The 23016-nt window shown below is 36.8% G+C and overlaps 1 protein-coding gene across 2 annotated transcripts in view; it reads right to left on the reverse strand.

Annotated features, from left to right (window-relative positions):
- Positions 1 to 1107: 1107 nt before the first annotated feature.
- Positions 1108 to 23016, reverse strand: part of rfx1a (regulatory factor X, 1a (influences HLA class II expression)) — a 40644-nt gene continuing 18735 nt past the window's right edge. For both annotated transcript variants that reach the window (XM_059348681.1, XM_059348682.1), the window contains exons 9-19: positions 19297 to 19416; positions 17676 to 17809; positions 16016 to 16134; positions 14638 to 14744; positions 14398 to 14549; positions 11123 to 11220; positions 8127 to 8276; positions 4843 to 5051; positions 3636 to 3789; positions 3442 to 3487; positions 1108 to 1946 (exon numbers count right to left, since the gene is read on the reverse strand). In XM_059348681.1, coding sequence (XP_059204664.1) covers positions 1786 to 1946; positions 3442 to 3487; positions 3636 to 3789; positions 4843 to 5051; positions 8127 to 8276; positions 11123 to 11220; positions 14398 to 14549; positions 14638 to 14744; positions 16016 to 16134; positions 17676 to 17809; positions 19297 to 19416 — 1450 coding nt within the window. In that variant the 3' untranslated portion in view covers positions 1108 to 1785. The remainder of the gene's footprint in view (positions 1947 to 3441; positions 3488 to 3635; positions 3790 to 4842; positions 5052 to 8126; positions 8277 to 11122; positions 11221 to 14397; positions 14550 to 14637; positions 14745 to 16015; positions 16135 to 17675; positions 17810 to 19296; positions 19417 to 23016) is intronic.

A 23016-nucleotide genomic window follows, 5' to 3' on the forward strand; every position in this document is an offset into this window, starting at 1 on the left:
AATGTTTCTTTACAGGCGATGAAACCAAACAGGAAGTCTCCCAAATCACAACCTTTAGAAAATATCTACAGAACAGTCACACAACCAGGAACACACACACACACACACACACACACACTCATGGAGAAGCTTCAGCCTCCAGGATTAATAGCAGAGCAGTGTGACCCCACACACACAGAAACACACACAGAGAAACACACACAGATACCTGAACGCCTGCTGTCTCTCTAACGTCTCGGAGTGAAATATGAGCCTCCAGAAACTGAATCTGTCTTATTTATATTTGAATTTGAATTGCTTAACTTGAATAATTGCATTAAAAAAATGAATTTGAATCACATCATTTGAATTTTTATTGTTCAATTTGAATCATTGCATTGAAACACTGAATCTGAATTGTAATTTGAAATTTAATTTATTAGTTTAGAACTGAAACATTCAGTTCTCACAATTCAAATTCAGTTCACAAAATTACATTTTTAGTTTTCTGCATCAAAGATACACAGAGTGCCTCTTCGGCCAATCAGCACCTCCGTTTTTTTTTTTGGTAACATTTGTTGCCACCCGGTTGCCATGGCGCCTCTTCGGCCAATCAGCACTTCCATTCCGTTCCAGCCTCATCCATTGGTCGAGCCAGTCTAACTTCTTCCTCCATTTCGAGGCGAGCGGCAACCAGGTAGCAACAAATGTTACAAAAGAAAACTGAGGTGCTGATTGGCTGAAGAGGCGATCTGTGTCTCTGTGCTCGATTGCTCTGCCTCAACTACCCGCAGAAAATTGAAATTGAAAAAATTTAATTTATTCGTTTGGAACTGAACATTCAGTTCTCACAATTCAAATTCAGTTTTTGGGTAGTTGAGGCAGAGTAATCGAGCACAGAGACAAAGAGCTCCTCTTCGGCCAATCAGCTCATCCGTTTTTCTGTGCCCGATTGCTCTGCCTGAACTACCCGGATGTTCGTCGCAGAAAATTGAATTTTGCGAACTGAATTTGAATTGTGAAAACTGAATGTTTCAGTTCAAAACTTATAAATTAAATTTCAAATTACAATTCAGATTCAGTTTTTCAATGCAATGAATCAAATTGAACAATACAAATTCAAATGATGTGATTCAAATTCAGTTCTTAATGCCATTATTCAACTTAAGCAACTCAAATCCAAATATTAATAATTCTAATTCAGTTTCTGGTGGCACATATACATATTTCAGCCTCCCACAGTATTAAATGAATCAGTAACACCTAAATTCAACTGTTTTGAGCCTCCTCCTGTAGAAGGTACCTTTACAGACACACACACACACACATCACAGTATTTTCAAGACCACTTTGATACGGCAGTGACAGTTTTAGGAGGATGAGCAGAGGAGACAGCGAGGCTACAGGCTGCAGCGCCATGAGGGGAAATAAAAAACATGCCGTCTTTAGTTCATCTTTACATCAATACAACTGAGGGTGAAAACACTCTGTTTCTCTCTGTGTTTCTCTGTGTTTCTGTGTGTGTTTCTCTGTGTTTCTCTGTGTTTCTCTGTTGTATCTGTGTGTTTCTGTGTGTGCAGCCACGTCCTCCAGCAGGTATCAGGTGTTTGAGGCTCCAGCAGGACTGAATGCTGTGATTGTGTGCGTTAACAGGTGGACAGGAACAGTGTGCAGCCAGACTGTGTGCACACATTTACAAGATCTATATACATGTGGTCGAGTGTATAAATTAATGTTCTTTGTACATCTGTGTGTGTGTGTGTGTGTGTGTGTGTGTGTGTGTGTCTGTATGTTAGTGTTACTGGGTCAGTTGTCAGCTGACCCGGTGGTGAACAGGACTCTCTGGTCCATCCGGGCCAGTTTGGCGGGCGGCTCCAGAGACTCGTCTCCCAGCACGGCTCCGTCTGAGGGGAGGGACAGCTCCTGGCCTTCCTCATCGCTCTCCTCCTCCTCCTCCTCTTCTTCTTCTGGGGTTGACAGGAGGGAAGGAGTTAGTAATGAGACTGGAGTCCGAACCAAGGTTATTATAGTTAATGAAAACTAACGAAATAACAAAAACTTAGAATGGAAAAAACATTTTTGTTAACTGAAATAAAAATAAAAATGAGTTTTTTTAATAAACGATAACTAACTGAAACTGAGATTCAGATGTTTTTAATTTTAAAAATATAAATTACAGAATTTTTAAAATTGCACTCTTGTAGATTTTTTCTTCCCTTAAAGTTTAAAAAGTGTCTGTTTTGAACAGAACGCACCGAGGTTATTATAGTGAACGAAAACTAACGAAATACAGAAAACTAGAATTGAAAAAACATTTTTGGAAACTGAAATAAAAATAAAAACTAGAGTTTTTAATAACGATAACTAACTGAAACTGTATGTTGTGGTTACAAAACTGACTAAAACTAACTAAAACTATAGTGAAAATGTCCTTCGTTTTCGTCTTTGACAACTTTTTTCATCCGTAAACCTTTTTGGTTGATATGAAATCTATTTCATCTATCTGGTTTTATGACTTAATAAACTTATTGGGGCTGAGATGGATCAGACAAAGGAAATAAAGGAAACATTTATTGTGACCTTATTGAATCTGGACCCAACAAATACCCCATTACAAAAAAACTACAACTAATAAAAACTAAACTACAACTAACTAAACTACAACTAGCAAACTCACTCGTATGTGCTAACAGGCTAACAGTTAGCTCTGTAGCAGTACAGTGTGTATGTGCTAACAGGCTAACAGTTAGCTCTGCAGCAGTACAGTGTGTATGTGCTAACAGGCTAACAGTTAGCTCTGTAGCAGTACAGTGTGTATGTGCTAACAGGCTAACAGTTAGCTCTGTAGCAGTACAGTGTGTATGTGCTAACAGGCTAACAGTTAGCTCTGTAGCAGTACAGTGTGTATGTGCTAACAGGCTAACAGTTAGCTCTGTAGCAGTACAGTGTGTATGTGCTAACAGGCTAACAGTTAGCTCTGTAGCAGTACAGTGTGTATGTGCTAACAGGCTAACAGTTAGCTCTGTAGCAGTACAGTGTGTATGTGCTAACAGGCTAACAGTTAGCTCTGTAGCAGTACAGTGTGTATGTGCTGCTGCTGCAGGAGGTGTTCACTTAGCGATCTCTGTTTGTTTACAACAAGCACCAGACACTCTGTGCACAGTTAGTGATGCTGGTTAATTCACCATCACTATGTTTATGATCAGCGGAGACTCTGTGCATAATTAGCCATGCTGGTTTCAGCTGCTAACGTTGTGCACAGTTAGCGACGGTGAAAACCAAACGTCACCTCCTGAGTCTCTAAATCCCTCTGGAGGCTAACTAGTAGTGGAGACACGCAGAGTGAGAGGACTTTTGAGAGGGCGTGGCCTGAGACTTTCCCCCCTAGTGGAAACACGGCTACAGTGTGAAGAAGGAACCAGAGTGAGTGAGACAGAGGAGAAACAGAGCAGGTGGAGCTACCTTTGTCAGGATCCAGCTGGTTCAGACCTCGGCCTAAACTGGCAAACTAGAGGCAAGAAAAGGAACGAGTTAGTGGTGAAAACATGGCTAATAAGTTTAGTTCATCTGTGTGTGTGTGTGTGTGTGTGTGTGTGTGTGTGTGTGTATATCTGTGTGTGTGTGTGTGTGTGTGTGTGTGTGTGTGTGTGTGGTACCTCTCCCATCACAGCGATGGGGGTCTCTCCTTTAGCCTGGGCCACTCGGTGCTCTATCAGGTAGTACATGTACTCGTCGTACAGCAGGCGGATCAGGTGGAAGGAGCCGAAGCTGGCGGCGCTCCTCAGGGTCAGGTCCCTGATCACCATGGAGCTGCAGGAGGAGGAGGAGGAGGAGGAGAGGGGAATTAAGCCGTTGGTGCACGTTTATTCTGTAGCAACATCACTTCTTCTTCTGCTTAACCACAAAATGAGAAGTATTCATGCTGTTCATGATGCTCTTCAAGAGCATTAAAGTGGCTGTTTTAGCGTTTCCTAGTTATGAAAGAGTTTATTACAGTTTGAAGGAGGTATAAGACTTGCATTTCTTTATCTTTGTTAGCATGTGTGTCCTTGTGATTCTCTAATGATTCCTTTCACTGCAGCTGAAGGTGTGTGCAGCTAGAGCAGGTCAGCAACCTTTATGTGCAAAAGAGCCACTGTTGGCCAAAAAAAGGTAAAAAATGTGGGAATGGAGCCACAAACCTTATTTCAAACCTCACAATGACGATGAAACAGTCTTATAAGTCTAAACTAGCCTACCAGCTTTACTAATAGGTCATAATGAGCATTTATTAATATGATTTGTGATAAAGCAGTGAGAACCAAAGTGCAAAGGAGAGGCCTGACACGTGACAAATAATATAGAGGAAAAGTTTGGTGTGTGAACGCTGGGAGGAGAAGGATGTTTGACAGAGAAATGGGCGAGAAAAAAGGATTCTAATTCTAAAAGGACTCTAACTCTAAAAGGAGTGGCAGTAAGCTGCATGAAAGAATATGATCTGTGATAGTTAACTATTTATTTATAATTATTTTGTAAAATATCAGTAAATTGTGGAATTGTGGACTGTAAGAACATGTAGTTTAAAACATTTAATTTAGTTTAAAAAAAAATCAAAAATGTGAATAATTAACGATCCTGAATTTAACATAATTTTCATTTGAAGCTACTGGTAAATTTTTTGTTGACTAATGTTTGTGAAAGTAAAAGTAGCAGTGTGTTATTATCTTTCTAATTTTGAACATCTTTTGTTTTATTAAAGGTATTTCACCTGTGCAAATTGTGAATAAAAAACAAAACTAAAGCCCAGCGTCTTCCCTCTGTAGTGTGTGAAGGCTACAGCAGTAAACCCTTAGTGACTCTGTGTGTTAATGTGTCCTGTAGCACCTGTAGAAGGACCACTTGAGGAGGAAGAGCTTGGCGGCCTTGGGGAAGGCGGGGCTCTGTTGGTAGGGCTTTAGGACCTGGGAGACCACCCCGTCCAGCCATGCAGCCCACTGCTCCAGGGAGTTCTGCTGCTGCAGGGTCAGCTTGAAGTCCTGCTCCAGCCGCTGGACCACACGGTCCTCACATCGACACACCCAGGAAGCCTGCTCCTGCACAGGGAGGACAGGACGGGGCAACCAGTCAGTAAGAGGCAGGAAAAGCTGCTGTTAGTCAGACTCTCCTTCACACACAACATCAGCTTAAAGTCCTCCTTTAACCCTTGTGTGCTCCTCCCGCCAAATTATTAACAACTTATTTTTTTTTCACCTTTTAACCCATTGAGGCCTGAAAAACCGCTGGGCGAATTTAAAATAAGCCTCTAATTTTCTGGAAATTCTGGAAAAATTCTGGAAAAAAAAGTGTGAACTCTTCTACTAAATAATAGATTTTTCAGCCTCTGTAGCAGATAGAAATGAAATTCAAAAAGTATTTGAGAGCTTATACAAATACTACAAAACGACATCTATCAAAATTGTGACATTATTAGTTCTGTTAAACAACAAATTATTTTTTAGATTTGTTTTTAAGTAGCATAATAATAATAAATCGATAATAAATAAATACAAATAACCATGTAATAATAACCAACTTTTTTTTCACCTTTTAAGGCAACTCATGACCAACACATTGATATATAATTTTCATATTTTTTTTCATTATAATTGGTCAATTTTAGTCAAATATACAAAATTAGGCCTCATTTCAAGAGGAAAAAAAAGCAATAAAACCTGAATTTTTTTTCAATAGTTATATTGGAAAAAAAATTATTGATGTGAATGCACAGAGTAGGTTATGTCAACTTTTAGTGAAACTTATGTTTTTAAAACATTGTTGACAGCAAAAAAAATAAGGACCCCATGACATCAGACTGGTTTTAGGACATGTAGAAAAAAATTATTACCAACTTTTTTTTTCACCTTTTAAGGCAATTCATGACCAAAAAAATTATATATAATTTTCATATTTTTTTCATGAGTTTTTTCACGTGTGATTCTTTTATTTTTGCTGTCATCCAAAAATGAACAATGCTTTCAAAACATAAGTTTCACTAAAAGGCAGATAATTTATTATTTCACTATAACTATTGAAAAAATAATCAGATTTTGTTACTTTTTTCCTCTTGAAATGAGGCCTAATTTTGTATATTTGACTAAAATTGACCAACAGTAATGATAAAAAAAATATGAAAATTAAATATCAATGTGTTGGTTGCCTTAAAAGGTGAAAAAAAGAGTTGGTAATAATTTTTTTCTACATGTCCTAAAACCAGTCTGATGTCATGAGGTCCTTTTTGACCCCTGAGGACCATGGGTGCTATAAAAATGTATGAAACACGTAAAAATGTTTGAAGAAAGTTGAAATTGATATTATCTATGAAGGATGCAGAGGGGCAAATGTGCAGAAAATGTCATTTAAAGGAGCCCAGGACCACAGGAGGATTAAAAAATATCTTTTTTTATCTTGAAGCACGTCACTAAATCTGTCCCAGGTTCATGTTTCTCTATTGAACCATGTGCTCTTAGATCACTGGAGGAAGAAGGAAAAGGACGATGTTCTTCTGAGAAAAAACAAGAGGCTTACACAAACTTCAGCAGAAAGTGTTGCACCTCTGCAAGCTGAAACCACAAACACTAAAATGCATGTGAACTGGCATCATGACTGCCTGGGAACTACCTTCAGAGGACAAACTGTAGAGTGGAACGTATAAGAGAAGTGAAAGTGTAAAGTGGAAGTAGCCACTACTGGTGACTACCGTTCTGAATCCTCCAGTCACTATCTTGTTTTTAGAGCCAGAAGTTGATGCTAACAGAAGCGTACCCTGCTTTATAATCTATTTTGCTCTAAATGGGCCCATAACTTACTAAATGAACATCATGCTGTTACTGAAGAAGACTTGAAACACGCAACTGAGACCAAAAACTCATCAGGAAAATGTTTACTGAGGTAATAAATATGGTGAGAAGATGATTTTTCTCGTTGACTTTTATACAAACGGACTTCTCTTAAAACCAGTGGAGTCGCCCCCTGCTGGCCATTAGAAAGAACGCAGCTTTAAGGCAGTACTGCATTGGCTAGACTGTCCTGTTCCAGAGGCTATAAGCTTTTTTTCCTTTAGGGGGAAGAGTGGCCACGCCCTCTCAAATATCTGCTCACTCAGCGTGTCTCCATTACAATAAAAGGCCCCAGAGGGTTTTCGATCGTCATGTAATCGCTTAGCGACAGTTTCAACCATGACCCGTGATCACATACGCGACGGATTAAGCACGGGAGACGCAACTGTGCACAACGTCTGCCGCTGATCATAAACAAACCAGCATGGCTAATTATGCACAGCGTCTCAGCTGATCATAAACATCGTGATTGTGAATAAACGACATCTCTAATTCTGCACAGAGTGTCTGGTGCTTGTTGTAAACAAACAGAGATCGCTAAGTGAACACCTCCTGCAGCAGCAGCACATACACACTGTACTGCTACAGAGCTAACTGTTAGCCTGTTAGCACATACACACTGTACTGCTGCAGAGCTAACTGTTAGCCTGTTAGCACATACACACTGTACTGCTACAGAGCTAACTGTTAGCCTGTTAGCACATACACACTGTACTGCTACAGAGCTAACTGTTAGCCTGTTAGCACATACACACTGTACTGCTACAGAGCTAACTGTTAGCCTGTTAGCACATACACACTGTACTGCTACAGAGCTAACTGTTAGCCTGTTAGCACATACACACTGTACTGCTACAGAGCTAACTGTTAGCCTGTTAGCACATACACACTGTACTGCTACAGAGCTAACTGTTAGCCTGTTAGCACATACACACTGTACTGCTACAGAGCTAACTGTTAGCACATACACACTGTACTGCTACAGAGCTAACTGTTAGCCTGTTAGCACATACACACTGTACTGCTACAGAACTAACTGTTAGCCTGTTAGCACATACACATTGTACTGCTACAGAGCTAACTGTTAGCCTGTTAGCACATACACACTGTACTGCTACAGAGCTAACTGTTAGCCTGTTATCACTGTGCTACTGTGCACCTCGTTCCTGATGCCGGACTGGGGGCGTTTCGGCGAGTGAGACCGCCTCATTCTGGGTATTGGACTGTAATGGAAACAGCCCTATAGCCTTCTTTTAACTTCTTTTATATGGTATATTTTTGGACTAAACCAACCTGGACGTTAGCAAAGTCGACGCGGTTGAGGTCGGAGAGCATCTGGTTGATCTGGGCCGTGTTCTGGAGGACGGCGCGGGCCGCCTGGGCCAGATGGTTCAGACTGGTGTAGCGACGCAGCGTCTGGGCAAACGCATTGGCTGATGTTACCTGAGGGAGGACAAGGGTAAAAGGGTGAGAGGCTGTTAACATATATTTTATATAAAGACACACAGACACGACAGGCCAAACGTTTGGAAGTAAGATAAAATTTGTACATCAAAAGATCATAGTTTCATTGCTAAACTTTGCAACAAAATAAACCTGATTATTGTATAAAGAGTCTCTTATTAGAACACATGTTGACTCTAATTATCAGCTCTTTGGGTTTTTATTGCTTAGACTTTGTGTTTCCTTCTTTCCTTAATGTATAAATCTGAACTCTTGTTTCTTTTGTCAGAGATATGAACACAGTTGAGATTTATTGGCATTTTTGTCTCCAAACTCTCAAAAGACAAAGAGATAAAGTGAATAATGCAAACTGGGATTTGTTCCTCTCCTTTCTCCTCTCATGTCTCCTCCACTGTCTCCTTGTCTCCTCTCTCATGTCCTCTCCTGTCTCCTTTACTCCTCTCTCATCTCCTCTCCTGTCTCCTCGTCTCCTCTCCTGTCTCCTTGTCTCCTCTCCTTTCTCCTCCACTGTCTCCTTGTCTCCTCTCTCGTCTCCTTGTCTCCTCATCTCCTCTCCTGTCTCCTTGTCTCCTCTCTCGTCTCTTGTCTCCTCTCCTCATCTCCTCTCCTGTCTCCTTGTCTCCTCTCCTTTCTCCTCCAGTGTCTCCTTGTCTCCTCTCGTCTCCTTGTCTCCTCTCCTGTCTCCTCATCTCCTCTCCTGTCTCCTCATCTCCTCTCTCGTCTCTTGTCTCCTCTCCTGTCTCCTTGTCTCCTCTCCTTTCTCCTTGTCTCCTCTCCTGTCTCCTCTCCTGTCTCCTTGTCTCCTCTCCTGTCACCTCTCCTGTCTCCTTGTCTCCTCTCTCGTCTCCTCTCCTGTCTCCTTGTCACCTCTCCTGTCCCATTGTCTCCTCTCCTGTCTCCTTGTCACCTCTCCTGTCTCCTTGTCTCCTCTCCTGTCTCCTTGTCTCCTCTCCTGTCTCCTTGCCTCCTCTCCTGTCTCCTTGTCTCCTCTCCTTCCTGTTGACCTGAAGTTGTGACTCTTCCTAGTCTCCTCCACCCTAAAACTAAGCCCTTCTTTTCTGTTGGTAACATTTATTCACCAATGGTCTGATAACATCAATGTTTACCTAAAGGTCAATGGAGGAAAATGGTTCAATTCAATAAAGGTAAAGTCTGATCATGTAGTAAACACATCCAGAAATACACACAATACACACTGGTTTTAATAAGAAAGACATTGAGAACACAACATTTAAGTTGCTTCCAAACATTTGGCCTGTGGTGTAAATACACATAAATCTAAAGCTATTTTCTACTCTACATGACTTTCCATCTGCAGAAATGTTGCTGCTAATATTTTCACAAAAGTTGCACCAGACTGTTGTCAAATAATAGGACTGTCTTTTATGTCGACCCAGCTGTAGCCGTGTTCACACAAACACAAATCAGAAAGCTCTCAGACAGAAAATGGCTTTTATTTTGCAGCTCGAGTTCAGAGTATGACACCTAACAAATTCTAATCTGCAATCAACCTCAACAAAGTGTGATTCCATAAAGTCTGCTCCTGTCAGCCTCAACACTTGCTCCAAGGCTTTTTATGATCAAAGATGTTATGCAACACCTAAAACTAGAAAAACACTTTAAGAGGATCCACTGAGATTTTTCAAAAGACTTGGCAGCCCTTTATGCATGAAGCAGTGGCTCAACAATAAATATCCTCTTATTTCTTTGCTACAATAACTAGATGCATCATAGACAGGACAGAATCTGGGAAACCCTCAGAAAATGAGACATTTTGGGCTAAAAGTGTTTTCTTGGTTGTTCTTTTAGTATTTTTTTGTGCTGAATCCATTTCTGCTAGATGTCAAGCTGCAAAAGTTACGGTTTAGTCATAATTATTGATTAATTAACATAATAATTGATTAATCGCCCAATATTAGAAATGTCTATAATTTTCCAATGCGTGAATATATAATAAATGGTTGTTTGGTATCATTGTAAAGGAGCGTCCATGGCTTTCATTGAAGCCGACAAACACAGAGGTCACATGACCTCTTTAAACCAGAAATTACACACATTTTCCCCCAATTCCTCCTAAACTCTCTAGTTGATGTGATCCTGTAGGATCAAGGGACATCAGGGACCCAAAACCAACAACTGCAATACTTAATATCACCTTGTAATGCAGTTTTGTACCTTGCTTAATATTTAAACAGTATTTATATTATAATATTGCTTTTCTGTGTGTGTGTGTGTGTGTGTGTTCTTGTACTTCCTACATAGTGAGGACTCACTTCTTTAAAGGCTTTTTTGAGATTTCAGACTTTGTTTTTAGGGTTAAAGGTTACATGATAATGATAATTAACTGAAACTGTATTGTGTGGTTACAAAACTAACTAAAATTATAGTGAAAACGTCCTTCGTTTTCATCTTTGTCAACTTTTTTCATACATAATGAAGATGGATCAGACAAAGGAAATAAAGGCAAAATTTACTGTGACCTCTTTTAATCTCCCACCCAACAAATACCCCATTACAAAACACTAAAACTAATAAAAAACAAACTAAAACTAAAGCATTTAAAAAAATAAATACTAAACTAAAACTAGTAAACTCACTCTAAAAACTCATTAAAACTAACTGAATTTGAAAACAAAATTTCACAAAAAAATTAAAACTAAAACTGATGAAAAATCCAAAACTATTATAACCTTGGTAGAGAATTCACTGTTACAATGAGGGTCCTCACAAAGATAGAAGTACAAGAGTGTGTGTGTGTGTGTGTGTGTGTGTCATTCTGTCCTATGTTTGTAATATTTGATATAATATGTTTGCTGTTGCTGTACCTTGATGCGGACCATCTCCTCGGGGATGTTCATCATGGCGTTGGTCAGCCAGCTCTCCAGGCTCTTGGCAAAGTTGCGGATGGCTTGAGTTAAGGCACCTGAGAGCAGGAAGACAAGGAGAGACTTTAGACTGGTCACTTCACTCTGTTTTCATTCACGATAATCTACCACACTGCAAAAAAGGTGTTTAGTCTAAAACCAGATCAAACAGTAAATTTGAGGGAAATGATCTTGCTGCATGGACAGATAATTTACCTTGACAAGGTCTTAAAACCAGATAAATGATATAACACTTATAAATCTAAAGTTTTTTTTATCTTGGTAAGAACCAAATAATCATCAGGTCACGCTTTCATTTATCTGGTTTTAAGAGTTAATTTATTATTTTAAGTGTTCAACATGCTTATTTCTACATTTAATACACAATTTTACACAAAAAAGACACAAAAAGAGCCAAAAATTACCCCCCCAAAAAAAACAAAAGGTGTAAAATGACCAAAAAAGACACAAAAAGACAAAAGACACAAAAAGACAAAAGACACAAAAAAGACAAAAAAAGACACAAAAGACACAAAAAAGACACAAAAAGACCAAAAAATGACCAAAAAAGAAACAAAAGATGTAAAATGACCAAAAAAAGACACAAAAAAGACAAAAAAAGACATAAAAAGACAAAAAAAACACACCAAAAAACACCAAAAAAATACACAAAAGACGTACTTATTTCTAGATTTAATAATCTTAATTTAATAAATCTTGTCAAGGTAAATTATCTGTCCATGCAGCAAGATCATTTCCCTCAGATTTACTGTTTGATCTGGTTTTTAGACACAAACCCTTTTTGCCGTGCAGGAGAAAATACTAACAAACAGCTGCTAAATGTGCATGTCTGCAGGAGAAACAGATTTTGTGGCCTTCGTCCCACATTTACACGACCAGATTCCACTTAACTTGGATGAAAAAAGGCCTGGAGTGTGGAAAATATTTGTGTGGCAGCAGTGCAACAGGATGGAAAATCCCAGCTTCCTAGCAGTGTTCACAGTAATTAAATCCAGTCTGACTAAAATTGAAACCCAAAGAGAAGAAATGAGTCTGAAGAAGAGTGAGTCAGTTTCCTGAGTGGAGCAGTGGGCGTGCAATAAGGAAAACCTTTGTTTTTCTGCTACTATACAACCAGTCCACCAAATGCTGCAGCTGAGAAAAAGAGAATACCAACAAAACTGATTGTGACCGTTGTTCTTCTCATAGACTCACTCTGAATTGTTCAGTTTAGCACTGAAGGCAAAAGATAATGTGTTTTTCTGCCTTGTGTATGGGAATATACTACTAGTTTATGCTTTTATGGTTGCTGTAATTATTCTTGTCTCTCCTGATAACACAGTCAAACAAAAGGACACATTCTAAATCTATAAAAGTCAGATCCAATTACATTTTTGTGGTCACTTGTGAAGTTAAATATTGTTAAATTATATTTTGTTGCGTGCATACACTGCAAAAACTGAAATCTAAGTAGGATGAAATATCTTCGATCAAGGGGATATCTGCTTTTTTTTTTGTATTTTTCTTCTTAGTCAGTAGTTTTTATTTTAGACTGTTTCACTTGTTTGATATAAAGATTTCACGGCTTTTGCCGTATTTCAAGAATTTGAAGAAAAATATTCTACATACAGATAAAAATCTTTGAAGCTGTATCAAGAAAAGTTCACTAGTTTTTAGTCTGACTCTGCTGGTTTCTAGAAATATAATGAATGAAAATAAAAAGACAAAAACAGACCAAAGAAAGACACAAAAAGACCATAAAAAGACAAAAAATGACCAAAAAAGAAACAAAAGACGCTAAATGACCAAAAAAGACCAAAAAAAAGACACAACAAAGACACATAAAGACAAAAAATGACCAAAAAAGACACAACAAAGACACAAAAAGACAAAAAATGACCAAAAAAGAAACAAAAGACACTAAATGACCAAAAAAGACAAAAAAGACCAAAAAAAAGACACAACAAAGACAAAAAATGACCAAAAAGACACAAAAAAGACACAAAAAGACAAAAAATGACCAAAAAAGAAACAAAAGATGTAAAATGACCAAAAAAGACACAAAAAAGTCCAAAAAAGACCAAAAAAAGACACAAAAAAGACATAAAATGACCAAAAAATTTACAAAAGACTTAAAATGACCAAAAAAGACAAAAAACCCACCAAAAAGACACAAAAGGTTTTTATTTGTTTTTAAGAGCTGACTTTTTGCAGTGTATAACGTGTGCACCAGACTGTATTTGACTATAAAGTTGCATAATGTTCTTTTTTAAAAATTCCACAAAAAGGCCAAAAAAAGACACAAAAAGACCAAAAAAGACAAAAAAAAAAGACAAAAAAAAGACACAAAAGACGTAAAAACACCAAAAAAAGACACAGTGTATAACGTGTGCACCAGATTGTATTTGACTATAAAGTTGCATAATGCTCTTTTTTAAAAATTCCACAGAAAAAGACCAAAAAAGACACAAAAAGACCAAAGAAAGACAAAAAATGACCAAAGAAGACACAAAAGACATAAAAACACCAAAAAAAGACACAAAGAGTTTGTATTTGTTTTTAAGAGCTGACTTTTTGCAGTGTATACGTGTGCTCCCTACTGTACGTGACTATAAGCCTGTCTAGAGTCTTACTGGGGATGGGCCTGAGGACGTCAGGGATCAGGATCTCCACCAGGCCCTGGTACAGGCTGTTCATCGCTGCTTGCAGCTTTAATTTATCTTGTTTTAAGAGTAAATTTCTTATTTTAAGCATTGAACATGCTTATTTCTAGATTTAATACAAAATTTTACACAAAAAAGACACAAAAAGACCAAAAAATGACCAAAAAAGAAACAAAAGACGTAAAATTGCAAAACAAAGACACGATAAAAGACAAAAAAGATACAAAAAAGACACAAAAAAGACAAAAAGACCAAAAAAAGACACAACAAAGACCAAAAATAGGACCAAAAAAGAAACAAAAGATGTAAAATGACCAAACAAGACACAAGAAAGACCAAAAAAAGACACAAAAAAGACAAAAAAAAGACACAAGAGACCAAAAAATGACCAAAAAAGACACAAAAGTCGTAAAATGACCAAAAAAGACACAAAAAAGACAGGAAGAGTTTGTATTTGTTTTTAGGAGCTGTCTTTTTGCAGTGTATACGTGTGCCCAGACTGTGTGTGACTATAAGCCTGTATAGAGAGTCACTGTATGTGACTATAGACTATAGAGGTCTAAAGAGTCTTACTGGGGATGGGCCTGAGGACGTCAGGGATCAGGATCTCCACCAGGCCCTGGTACAGGCTGTTGTCACAGTCCCGGCTCCAGCGCAGCACCGGGTCGTACTTACACAGCAGCACCAGGCAGGACTTGGGGAGGCGCTTCTCTGACTCGTCATGGCTGAAACACACACACACACACACACACACAGGCCAGTTTAATTGAGTGTTTGTGTATCAGAGGGAGTGTTAAAGTGTTGGGGACTCACACAGCTGACGTGGCGTCTCCAGCCTGACTCTGGCTGAACCTCCAGAAGGTTTTCCACAGAGTCTCCACCAGAGTGAACTGCAGGTTGACCATCACGTCCAGGATGGCCTGAAGCAACACACACACACAGCATGTTAGAGGAGCTAAAACAACTCATCCAACAATAATACATTATTAGATTAATCCTCAACTCTTTTGATAATGGAATAATTGGTTTTTAGCAGGGGTTTTTTAAAGACAATAAGTCCAAATTCTCTGATTTCAGCTTCTTCAATGTGAATATTTCTTGTTTCTTTGTTCCTTTATGACAATAAACTGAATATCTCTTTGAATACTCTGAATACACAACAAAAGACACAAAAAAGACACAAAATTACAAAAAAATACACAACAAAAGACACAAATGACACAAAATAACTAAAAAAGACACAACAAAATACACAAAATAACTAAAAAAGACACAAATGACACAAAATGACCAAAAAAGACACAACAAAATACACAAAATAACTAAAAAAGACACAAATGACACAAAATGACCAAAAAAGACACAAAATGACAAAAACATACACAACAAAAGACACAAAATGACCAAAAAATACACAACATGACTAAAAAATACACAACAAAAGACACAAAAAATACACAAAATAACTAAAAAAGACACAAAAAAGACACAAAATGACCAAAAAATACACAAAACGACTAAAAAAGACACAAAAAAGACACAAAATGACCAAAAAATACACAAAACGACTAAAAAATACACAACAAAAGACACAAAAAATACACAACTAAAGACACAAAAAATACACAAAATAACTAAAAAACACACAAAAAAGACACAAAATGACCAAAAAAGACAGAAAATGACTAAAAAATACACAACAAAAGACAGAAAATGACCAAAAAATACACAAAATAATTTAAATTTAAAATAATAATAAAATGACTAAAAATGACTCTTTGGTTTGTGGACAAAACGAGAGATTTGAGGACGTCATCTTGTGGTTTGGGAAACACTGATTGATATTTTCAAACATTTTATTGACCAAACAACTAATAGATTAATCGTTTAAATAATCGACAGATTAATCCATAATGAAAATAATGGTTAGTTGCAGCCCTAAATGTTAGACATCACTGATGGATCATAAATAACTGAGCACTTTCAGATTATAACAAGATGAAGTGGACAGACACAAAGTAATGAAAACGAGGACATTATTTATTAATGGAGCTTATGTTGAACGTATTGATGCTGTTAGTATTACCCTCCACTATACAGTGAAGTGGGCACTTTCTCTATAGTCCTACTAACAACTAGCTATAAAAGGAAGCTGATGAATATTGAATGTGTGGTCTGCTGGTGGAGTTACCTCACAGTGCTCTCTGTAGAGCAGCTGGAAGCTCTTGATGTGCTCCAGCTCGATGCCCTCTGGAAGAGACTTCCCCTGCAGGTCGATGTCTGGGAACTCTGGGAGAGCTCGGGACGCATCTGGAACACACACACACTCACAGCTCACACACAAGTCACTGTCAATGCTATATATATATATATATATATATATATATAAAATGCAAAAATGCTTTCTGTTTGAGGCCAGAAATTCCACTCTGTCCCCTTCTGGCTGCTGTCATTGTTCCGGAACATTCAGGTGGCAGTTAATTCTGTTGATTGATCTGATTGCCTTTGATCTTTGATGTGATTACAGTTACAGATACACACACACACACACACACACACACACACACACGCGCATAAGCGCGCACACTCCTCCAGATACACATGCTTCAAACACACATGCACATACACACACACACAGGTAAATGTATGCGATTTTCGTTACACAAACACACACACACAAATGTGCGTGTAAGCGCGCACACTCCTCCAGATACACGTTACACACACACACACACACACACACACACAGGTAAATTTATGCGGTTTTCGTGACACAAACACACACACACAAATATGCATGTAAGCGCGCACACTCCTCCAGATTCACATGTTACACACACACACACACACACAGACACACACACACACACACAGGTAAATTTATGCGATTTTCGCTACACAAACACACACACACAAATGTGCGTGTAAGCGCGCACTCTCCTCCAGATACACATGTTACACACACACACACACACACACACACACAGGTAAATTTATGCGATTTTCGCTACACAAACACACACACACAAATGTGCGTGTAAGCGCGCACACTCCTCCAGATACACATGTTACACACACACACACACACAGACACACACACACACACACACAGGTAAATTTATGCGATTTTCGTTACACAAACACACACACACACACACAAATGTGCGTGTAAGTGCGCACACTCCTCCAGATACACATGTTACACACACACACACACACACACAGGTAAATTTATGCGATTTTCGTTACACAAACACACACACACAAATGTGCGTGTAAGCGCGCACACTCCTCCAGATACACATGTTACACACACACACACACACAGACACACACACACACACACACAGGTAAATTTATGCGATTTTCGTTACACAAACACACACACACAAATGTGCGTGTAAGCGCGCACACTCCTCCAGATACACATGTTACACACACACACACACACACACACACACACATTTTGAGGTTAAAGGTCATAGGTTGCTGTATAAATAAATACTTGTAAAGGAATGCTTGTTGTAGGTGTGCTCCTTGTATATTATATAGTATCATAACATTACTAGTATTAATTGTTATAAATCTCATCATAGTGTACACACACCGGCAGTAGCCCCCGTGGCCCTTTCACTGTTTCCCCAGAGGAAATGTTCTAGTTATGTTTTACTATTGTGTTATATTGCACTTGTTTTATTGTACATGTTAATTTTTTGACACTTGTGCTGAGTTTTGGCTGCTAATTTGGCAAAAGGTCTCTCTGGAAAAAGAGATTGTGAATCTCAGTGGGACTTCCTGGTTAAATAAAGGTTAAATAAACTAAAATAAAGGTATTTCCTGAGTGAACTGACCTAAGAACTGCTGGTACTGTTGGACCTGTGTGCTGATGTCCACCTGTCCTGATCCCTGCTGCTGCTGCTGCTGCTGGCCGCCTCCTGCTGCCGTCCCGTTGGTCATCCCTTCTACTTTATGAACCGGCTTCAACCTGATAGAAGAGATCAATCAGTCAGAGACACACAAGACGATGGATCATGAAAAACTAACTAAATGGTCATGGTAATTCTGATCATTCATTGCTGTAAATATGAAACATTTAATGTTATTCCGTCATAAATATGCTAAAATAATGAATAAAGTATGCAGTTTTTGTCTCTTTCTGAGATGATTTCCAAGTAAATATGGTAATTATATAGAATAAATATATGGAAATCATGACTATCACAACTAATTCCATTTTTAACAAAATGACAAATGCTGCTATACTCATATTTTTACCATTGTAAGACAATGTGGTTTGTAATTTTTTTTTTAATTTGTTTTGTGTTTACAAAAAGGAGTTAAAAGGTTAAAGTCCTACTAACAACTAGATAGAAAAAAAGGAAGTTCATAAATAGTAAATTGGATCCGGCCAGGTCATTCCTTTTATAGTATTTTTATAGCAGTTAGAGTTATTTTTGGTCCTCTACAAAAAAAAATTGAAATGCATCAAAATCAATTTGCCGCTAATCTTGCTGACATATCCCAGATTATGACAAAAAAAAAAAAATCTCCCTACTATTTAGTCTACAGAAAATTACAAAAACTTTGTGTTTGGTTGATTTTTCCAAAATAAAAAAAAATAAAAACAACAAAAGTGGCATTATAAAAACAAACAAAAAATCTAGAGAAAGTAGTTGGTTGCAAGATTTAACGCAGTGAAAGCTTAAAAAATAATATGACTACTATACTATACTATTACTATATAATTTTATGCCATGTTTTCCATCAGACTGAGTGAGGGGTTAAATATGTCAGAGACAGAGAGAAATATAAGAGTCAGATGGAAAAAGTGAAAATAGATATTTAAAAGAGATGGTAGAGTGGTGTACTGATTGACAACAGATGTGTGTGTGTGTGTGTGTGTGTGTGTGTGTGTGTGTGTTTGTCTTCATATAGTTGTGAGGACCAACCCATGGCAGAATACCAACATTGTGAGGACATTTGTAGTTGTGAGGACATTTTTTCCAGTCCTCACAAAGAAAATGCTAGGATAGCCTCTAAAGGCCTTAATTAATCATCTGTATGGATTTATCATTAATAATCATCTTAATTAATCATCTGTATGAATTCCTAGAAGGTCCTAACAGAGATGGTAAACCCTGAAATGTGTGTGTTGGGCTAGGGGAAGTGGTGGTCCTCACAACTATTAAAGACATGTATGTATGTGTATGTGTGTGTTTGTCTTCATATAGTTGTGAGGACCAACCCATGGCAGAATACCAACATTGTGAGGACATTTGTAGTTGTGAGGACATTTTTTCCAGTCCTCACAAAGAAAATGCTAGGATAGCCTCTAAAGGCCTTAATTAATCATCTGTATGAATTTCAGGGAAGGTCCTAACAGAGATGGTAAACCCTGGAATGTGTGTGTTGGGCTAGGGGAAGTGGTGGTCCTCACAACTATTAAAGACATGTATGTGTGTGTGTGTGTACCTCTGTTTCTGAGAGAAGGGCTGCTGCCTCATGGCCAGATGTTGCTGGTCTTCCATCAGACGGAGGAGAGAAGAACCAGCCTTGATCCTCAGTCCGTAGTAGTGGTACTTAGAGTTCCCTCTACAGGAACAGGGACAAGATGTTAACATGTTCATTAGGATCTCTGTTGGCAAATCTACACTGTTAAAAAGGTGTTTAAAAACCAGATCAAACAGTAAATCTGAGGGAAATGATCTTGCTGCATGGACAGATAATTTACCTTGACAAGATTTATTAAATTAAGATTATTAAATATAGAAATAAGCATGTTGAACACTTAAAATAAGAAATTAACTCTTAAAACCAGATAAAATAAAGCTGCCAGCAGTGATGAACTGGCCCGAGCAGAGTGACCTGATGATTATTTGGTTCTTACCAAGATAAAAAAAATTTTTAGATTTAGAAGTGTTAGATCATTTATATTGTTTTAAGAGTTAATTTCTTATTTTAAGTGTTCAACATGCTTATTTCTAGATTTAATGCAAAATTTTACACAAAAAAGAAGACAAAATAGTCGTAAAATGACCAAAAAAAGAAACAAAAAGACTTAAAATGACCAGAAAAAGAAACAAAAGACGTAAAATGACTAAAAAAGACACAAAAAGACACAAAAAAAGACACAAAAAGACACAAAAAAGACACAAAAAAGACATAAAATGACCAAAAAAATAAAAAAAAGACGTAAAATGACCAAAAAAGACAAAAAAAAACACCACAAAGACACAAAAGATGTAAAATAATTCATAATTTATCTTGTTTTAAGAGTTAAATTCTTATTGTTCAATTCTAAGTGTTCAACGTGCTTATTTCTAGATTTAATAATCTTAATTTAATAAATCTTATTATCTGTCCATGCAGCAAGATCATTTCCCTCAGATTTACTGTTTGATCTGGTTTCTAAACACCTTTTTTGCAGTGTTGCTTCATATAAAATCTACAGAGGAGAAGAAGAGTTGAGGAAGACAATCTATGTGCTTTATAAATCTGAAAACTCTCCTGGAGCAACATTCTGCACATTGTCTCAATACAAACACATGTAAACATAGACATGAATTAGTTAACCCATTGAGGCCTGAAAAACTGCTGGGCGATTTTAAAATAAGCCTCTAATTTTCTGGAAATTCTGGAAAAATTCTGGGAAAAAAAGTGTGAACTCTTCTACTAAATAATAGATTTTTCAGCCTCTGTAGCAGATAGAAATGAAATTCAAAAAGTATTTGAGAGCTTATACAAATACTACAAAACGACGTATCCGCTTTCCAGGCTTCAATGGGTTAAAGTACAATAACCAGCATACTGTATTGTTAATGACACCCATACGATGGAGCAAACATTTGTAAAGACTCAATCTGACTCTGCTCTCCTTTATCAGGCTCCCTCACCCACACACACACACACACATGCTGTGTGTCTTTCATCTCTACCCACACACACACTCTGATTCAACACTCAAAGAGTTATAGACCTCCTCACTGTCTGCTGCAAGCTAATCTGGCTTCTGTTTCCTAAATGAGACCTACATGCATAACAACCATACAGTGAGAATAAAGAGGATGTGGGAGATATGTTGTTGTTGTTGTTGTTGTTGCTCTCTCTGTGATGTCATAATGATATTTATCATTTTATATACACACAAAAAAACATTTAACCCATAAGAACCCAGGGTGACACCCATGTAACAAACAATTTTCAATTTTCTAGAATCTCCCATATTCAGCTTTATGCTTCACCTTAACTCATTAACTCTATGGAGTCTTGGGCTATTTTGTGCATTTTTGAATCATTTTCCTGTCTTTTTGTGTCATTTTGCGTCTGTTGTTGTGTCTTTTTTAGTTATTTTGTGTCTTTTGTTGGTAATTTTGTGTCTTTTTTGGTGATTTTGTGTCTTTTTTAAAGTAATTTAGTGTTTTTTTCAGTAATTTTGTGTCTTTTTTTAGTAATTGTGTGTCTTTTTTAAGTAATTTAGTTTTTTCTGTCATTTTGTGTCTGTTATTGTGTCTTTTTTAGTTATTTTGTGTCTTTTGATGGTCATTTTGTGTCTTTTTTTGTCATTTTGTGTCTTTTGTGGGGTTTTTTTGGTTATTCTGTCTTCTCATTTTGTGTCTTTTTTGGCGATTTTGTGTCTTTTTTGTGATTTTGTGTCTTTTTTGTGTCTTTTTTAAAGTAATTTAGTGTTTTTTTTCAGCAATTTTGTGTCTTTTTTTAGTAATTGTGTGTCTTTTTTAAGTAATTTAGTTTTTTCTGTCATTTTGTGTCTGTTGTTGTGTCTTTTTTAGTTATTTTGTGTCTTTTGTGGGTTTTTTTTGGTTATTCTGTCTTCTCATTTTGTGTCTTTTTTGGCGATTTTGTGTCTTTTTTGTGATTTTGTGTCTTTTTTGTGTCTTTTTTAAAGTAATTTAGTGTTTTTTTCAGTAATTTTGTGTCTTTTTTTAGTAATTGTGTGTCTTTTTTAAGTAATTTAGTTTTTTCTGTCATTTTGTGTCTTTTTTTTTAGTAATTTTGGTCATTTTGATACTGCCTCCAGCAGCCCCCAGATAATTAGAGTTTGAGACCCCTGTTGAAGAAGATTTAAAGTGTTTGTTACATGGGTGTCACCGTGGGTTGTTATGGGTTAAACATCAGCACATTAGCAAAGGGCTGATTCTCATCAACATGGTGCAGCTCATAGCAAACATCTAAGAACATTCAATACATATTTTATTTGACCCTTTATAACAAATACAATCTAAAGTCACTGTTTAATATGGATTTATAATATATTTAACACATTTTTAAGGTATTTTCTGACATTTTTAGAGACACTGTGAGCAAAATTCATCACCGTAACACATTTTTAAATTAAAAAAACAACAAATGTTTTTTTGTTTTTTTTTCTTTGGCAGGCACTTAAATATGCTCAAGAGTAGCTGGTAGCACCATTAAATGTATTTTATTAAAATATACACATATTTTAATGCAAATCATTCTATCATTACCGTAACATTTAACCACTTTTTCTCATAAATTTTCATTCAGATTTTGTTGAAAACCATTATATTTGATTATATTCTGTTAAATTATACATTTTTAAACAAATGTGTATTTATTTTTATAAAGTTTATTAAATATTTATTGTATATAAGTGTGGGGAACCATGACATTTTTTATCTGGACGCATTACAGTAATGAATCTTTGAATCAAAAATATGTTCAAAAATATAGAAAATATTATTTTAACACAAAACAATGAATTGTTTTTCTGTGTCTTTTTTGGTCATTTTGTGTCTTTTTTGGGTCATTTTGTGCCTTTTTTTAAATAATTTTGTGTATTTTTTGGTAATTCTGTGTATTTTTTTTGTCATTTTGTGTCTTTTTTAGTAATTTAGTGTTTTTGTCATTTTGTGTCTTTTTGTAATTTTGTGTTTCTAAACAAATGTATATTCATTTTTATAAAGTTTATTAAATATTTATTGTATATAAGTGCGGGGGAAACCATGACATTTTTATCTGGATGCATTACAGTAATTAATTTGTGAATCAAAAATATGTTTAAAAATATAGAAAATATTATTTTAACACAAAACAATGAATTGTTTTTTTGTGTCTTTTTTGGTCATTTTGTGTCTTTTTAAAATAATTTTGTGTCTTTTTTGGTAATTCTGTGTATTTTTTGTCATTTTTTTGTCTTTTTGTAATTTTGTG

Source organism: Centropristis striata, chromosome 13, assembly GCF_030273125.1.
Source record: "Centropristis striata isolate RG_2023a ecotype Rhode Island chromosome 13, C.striata_1.0, whole genome shotgun sequence".
Taxonomy (NCBI): Eukaryota; Metazoa; Chordata; class Actinopteri; order Perciformes; family Serranidae; genus Centropristis; species Centropristis striata.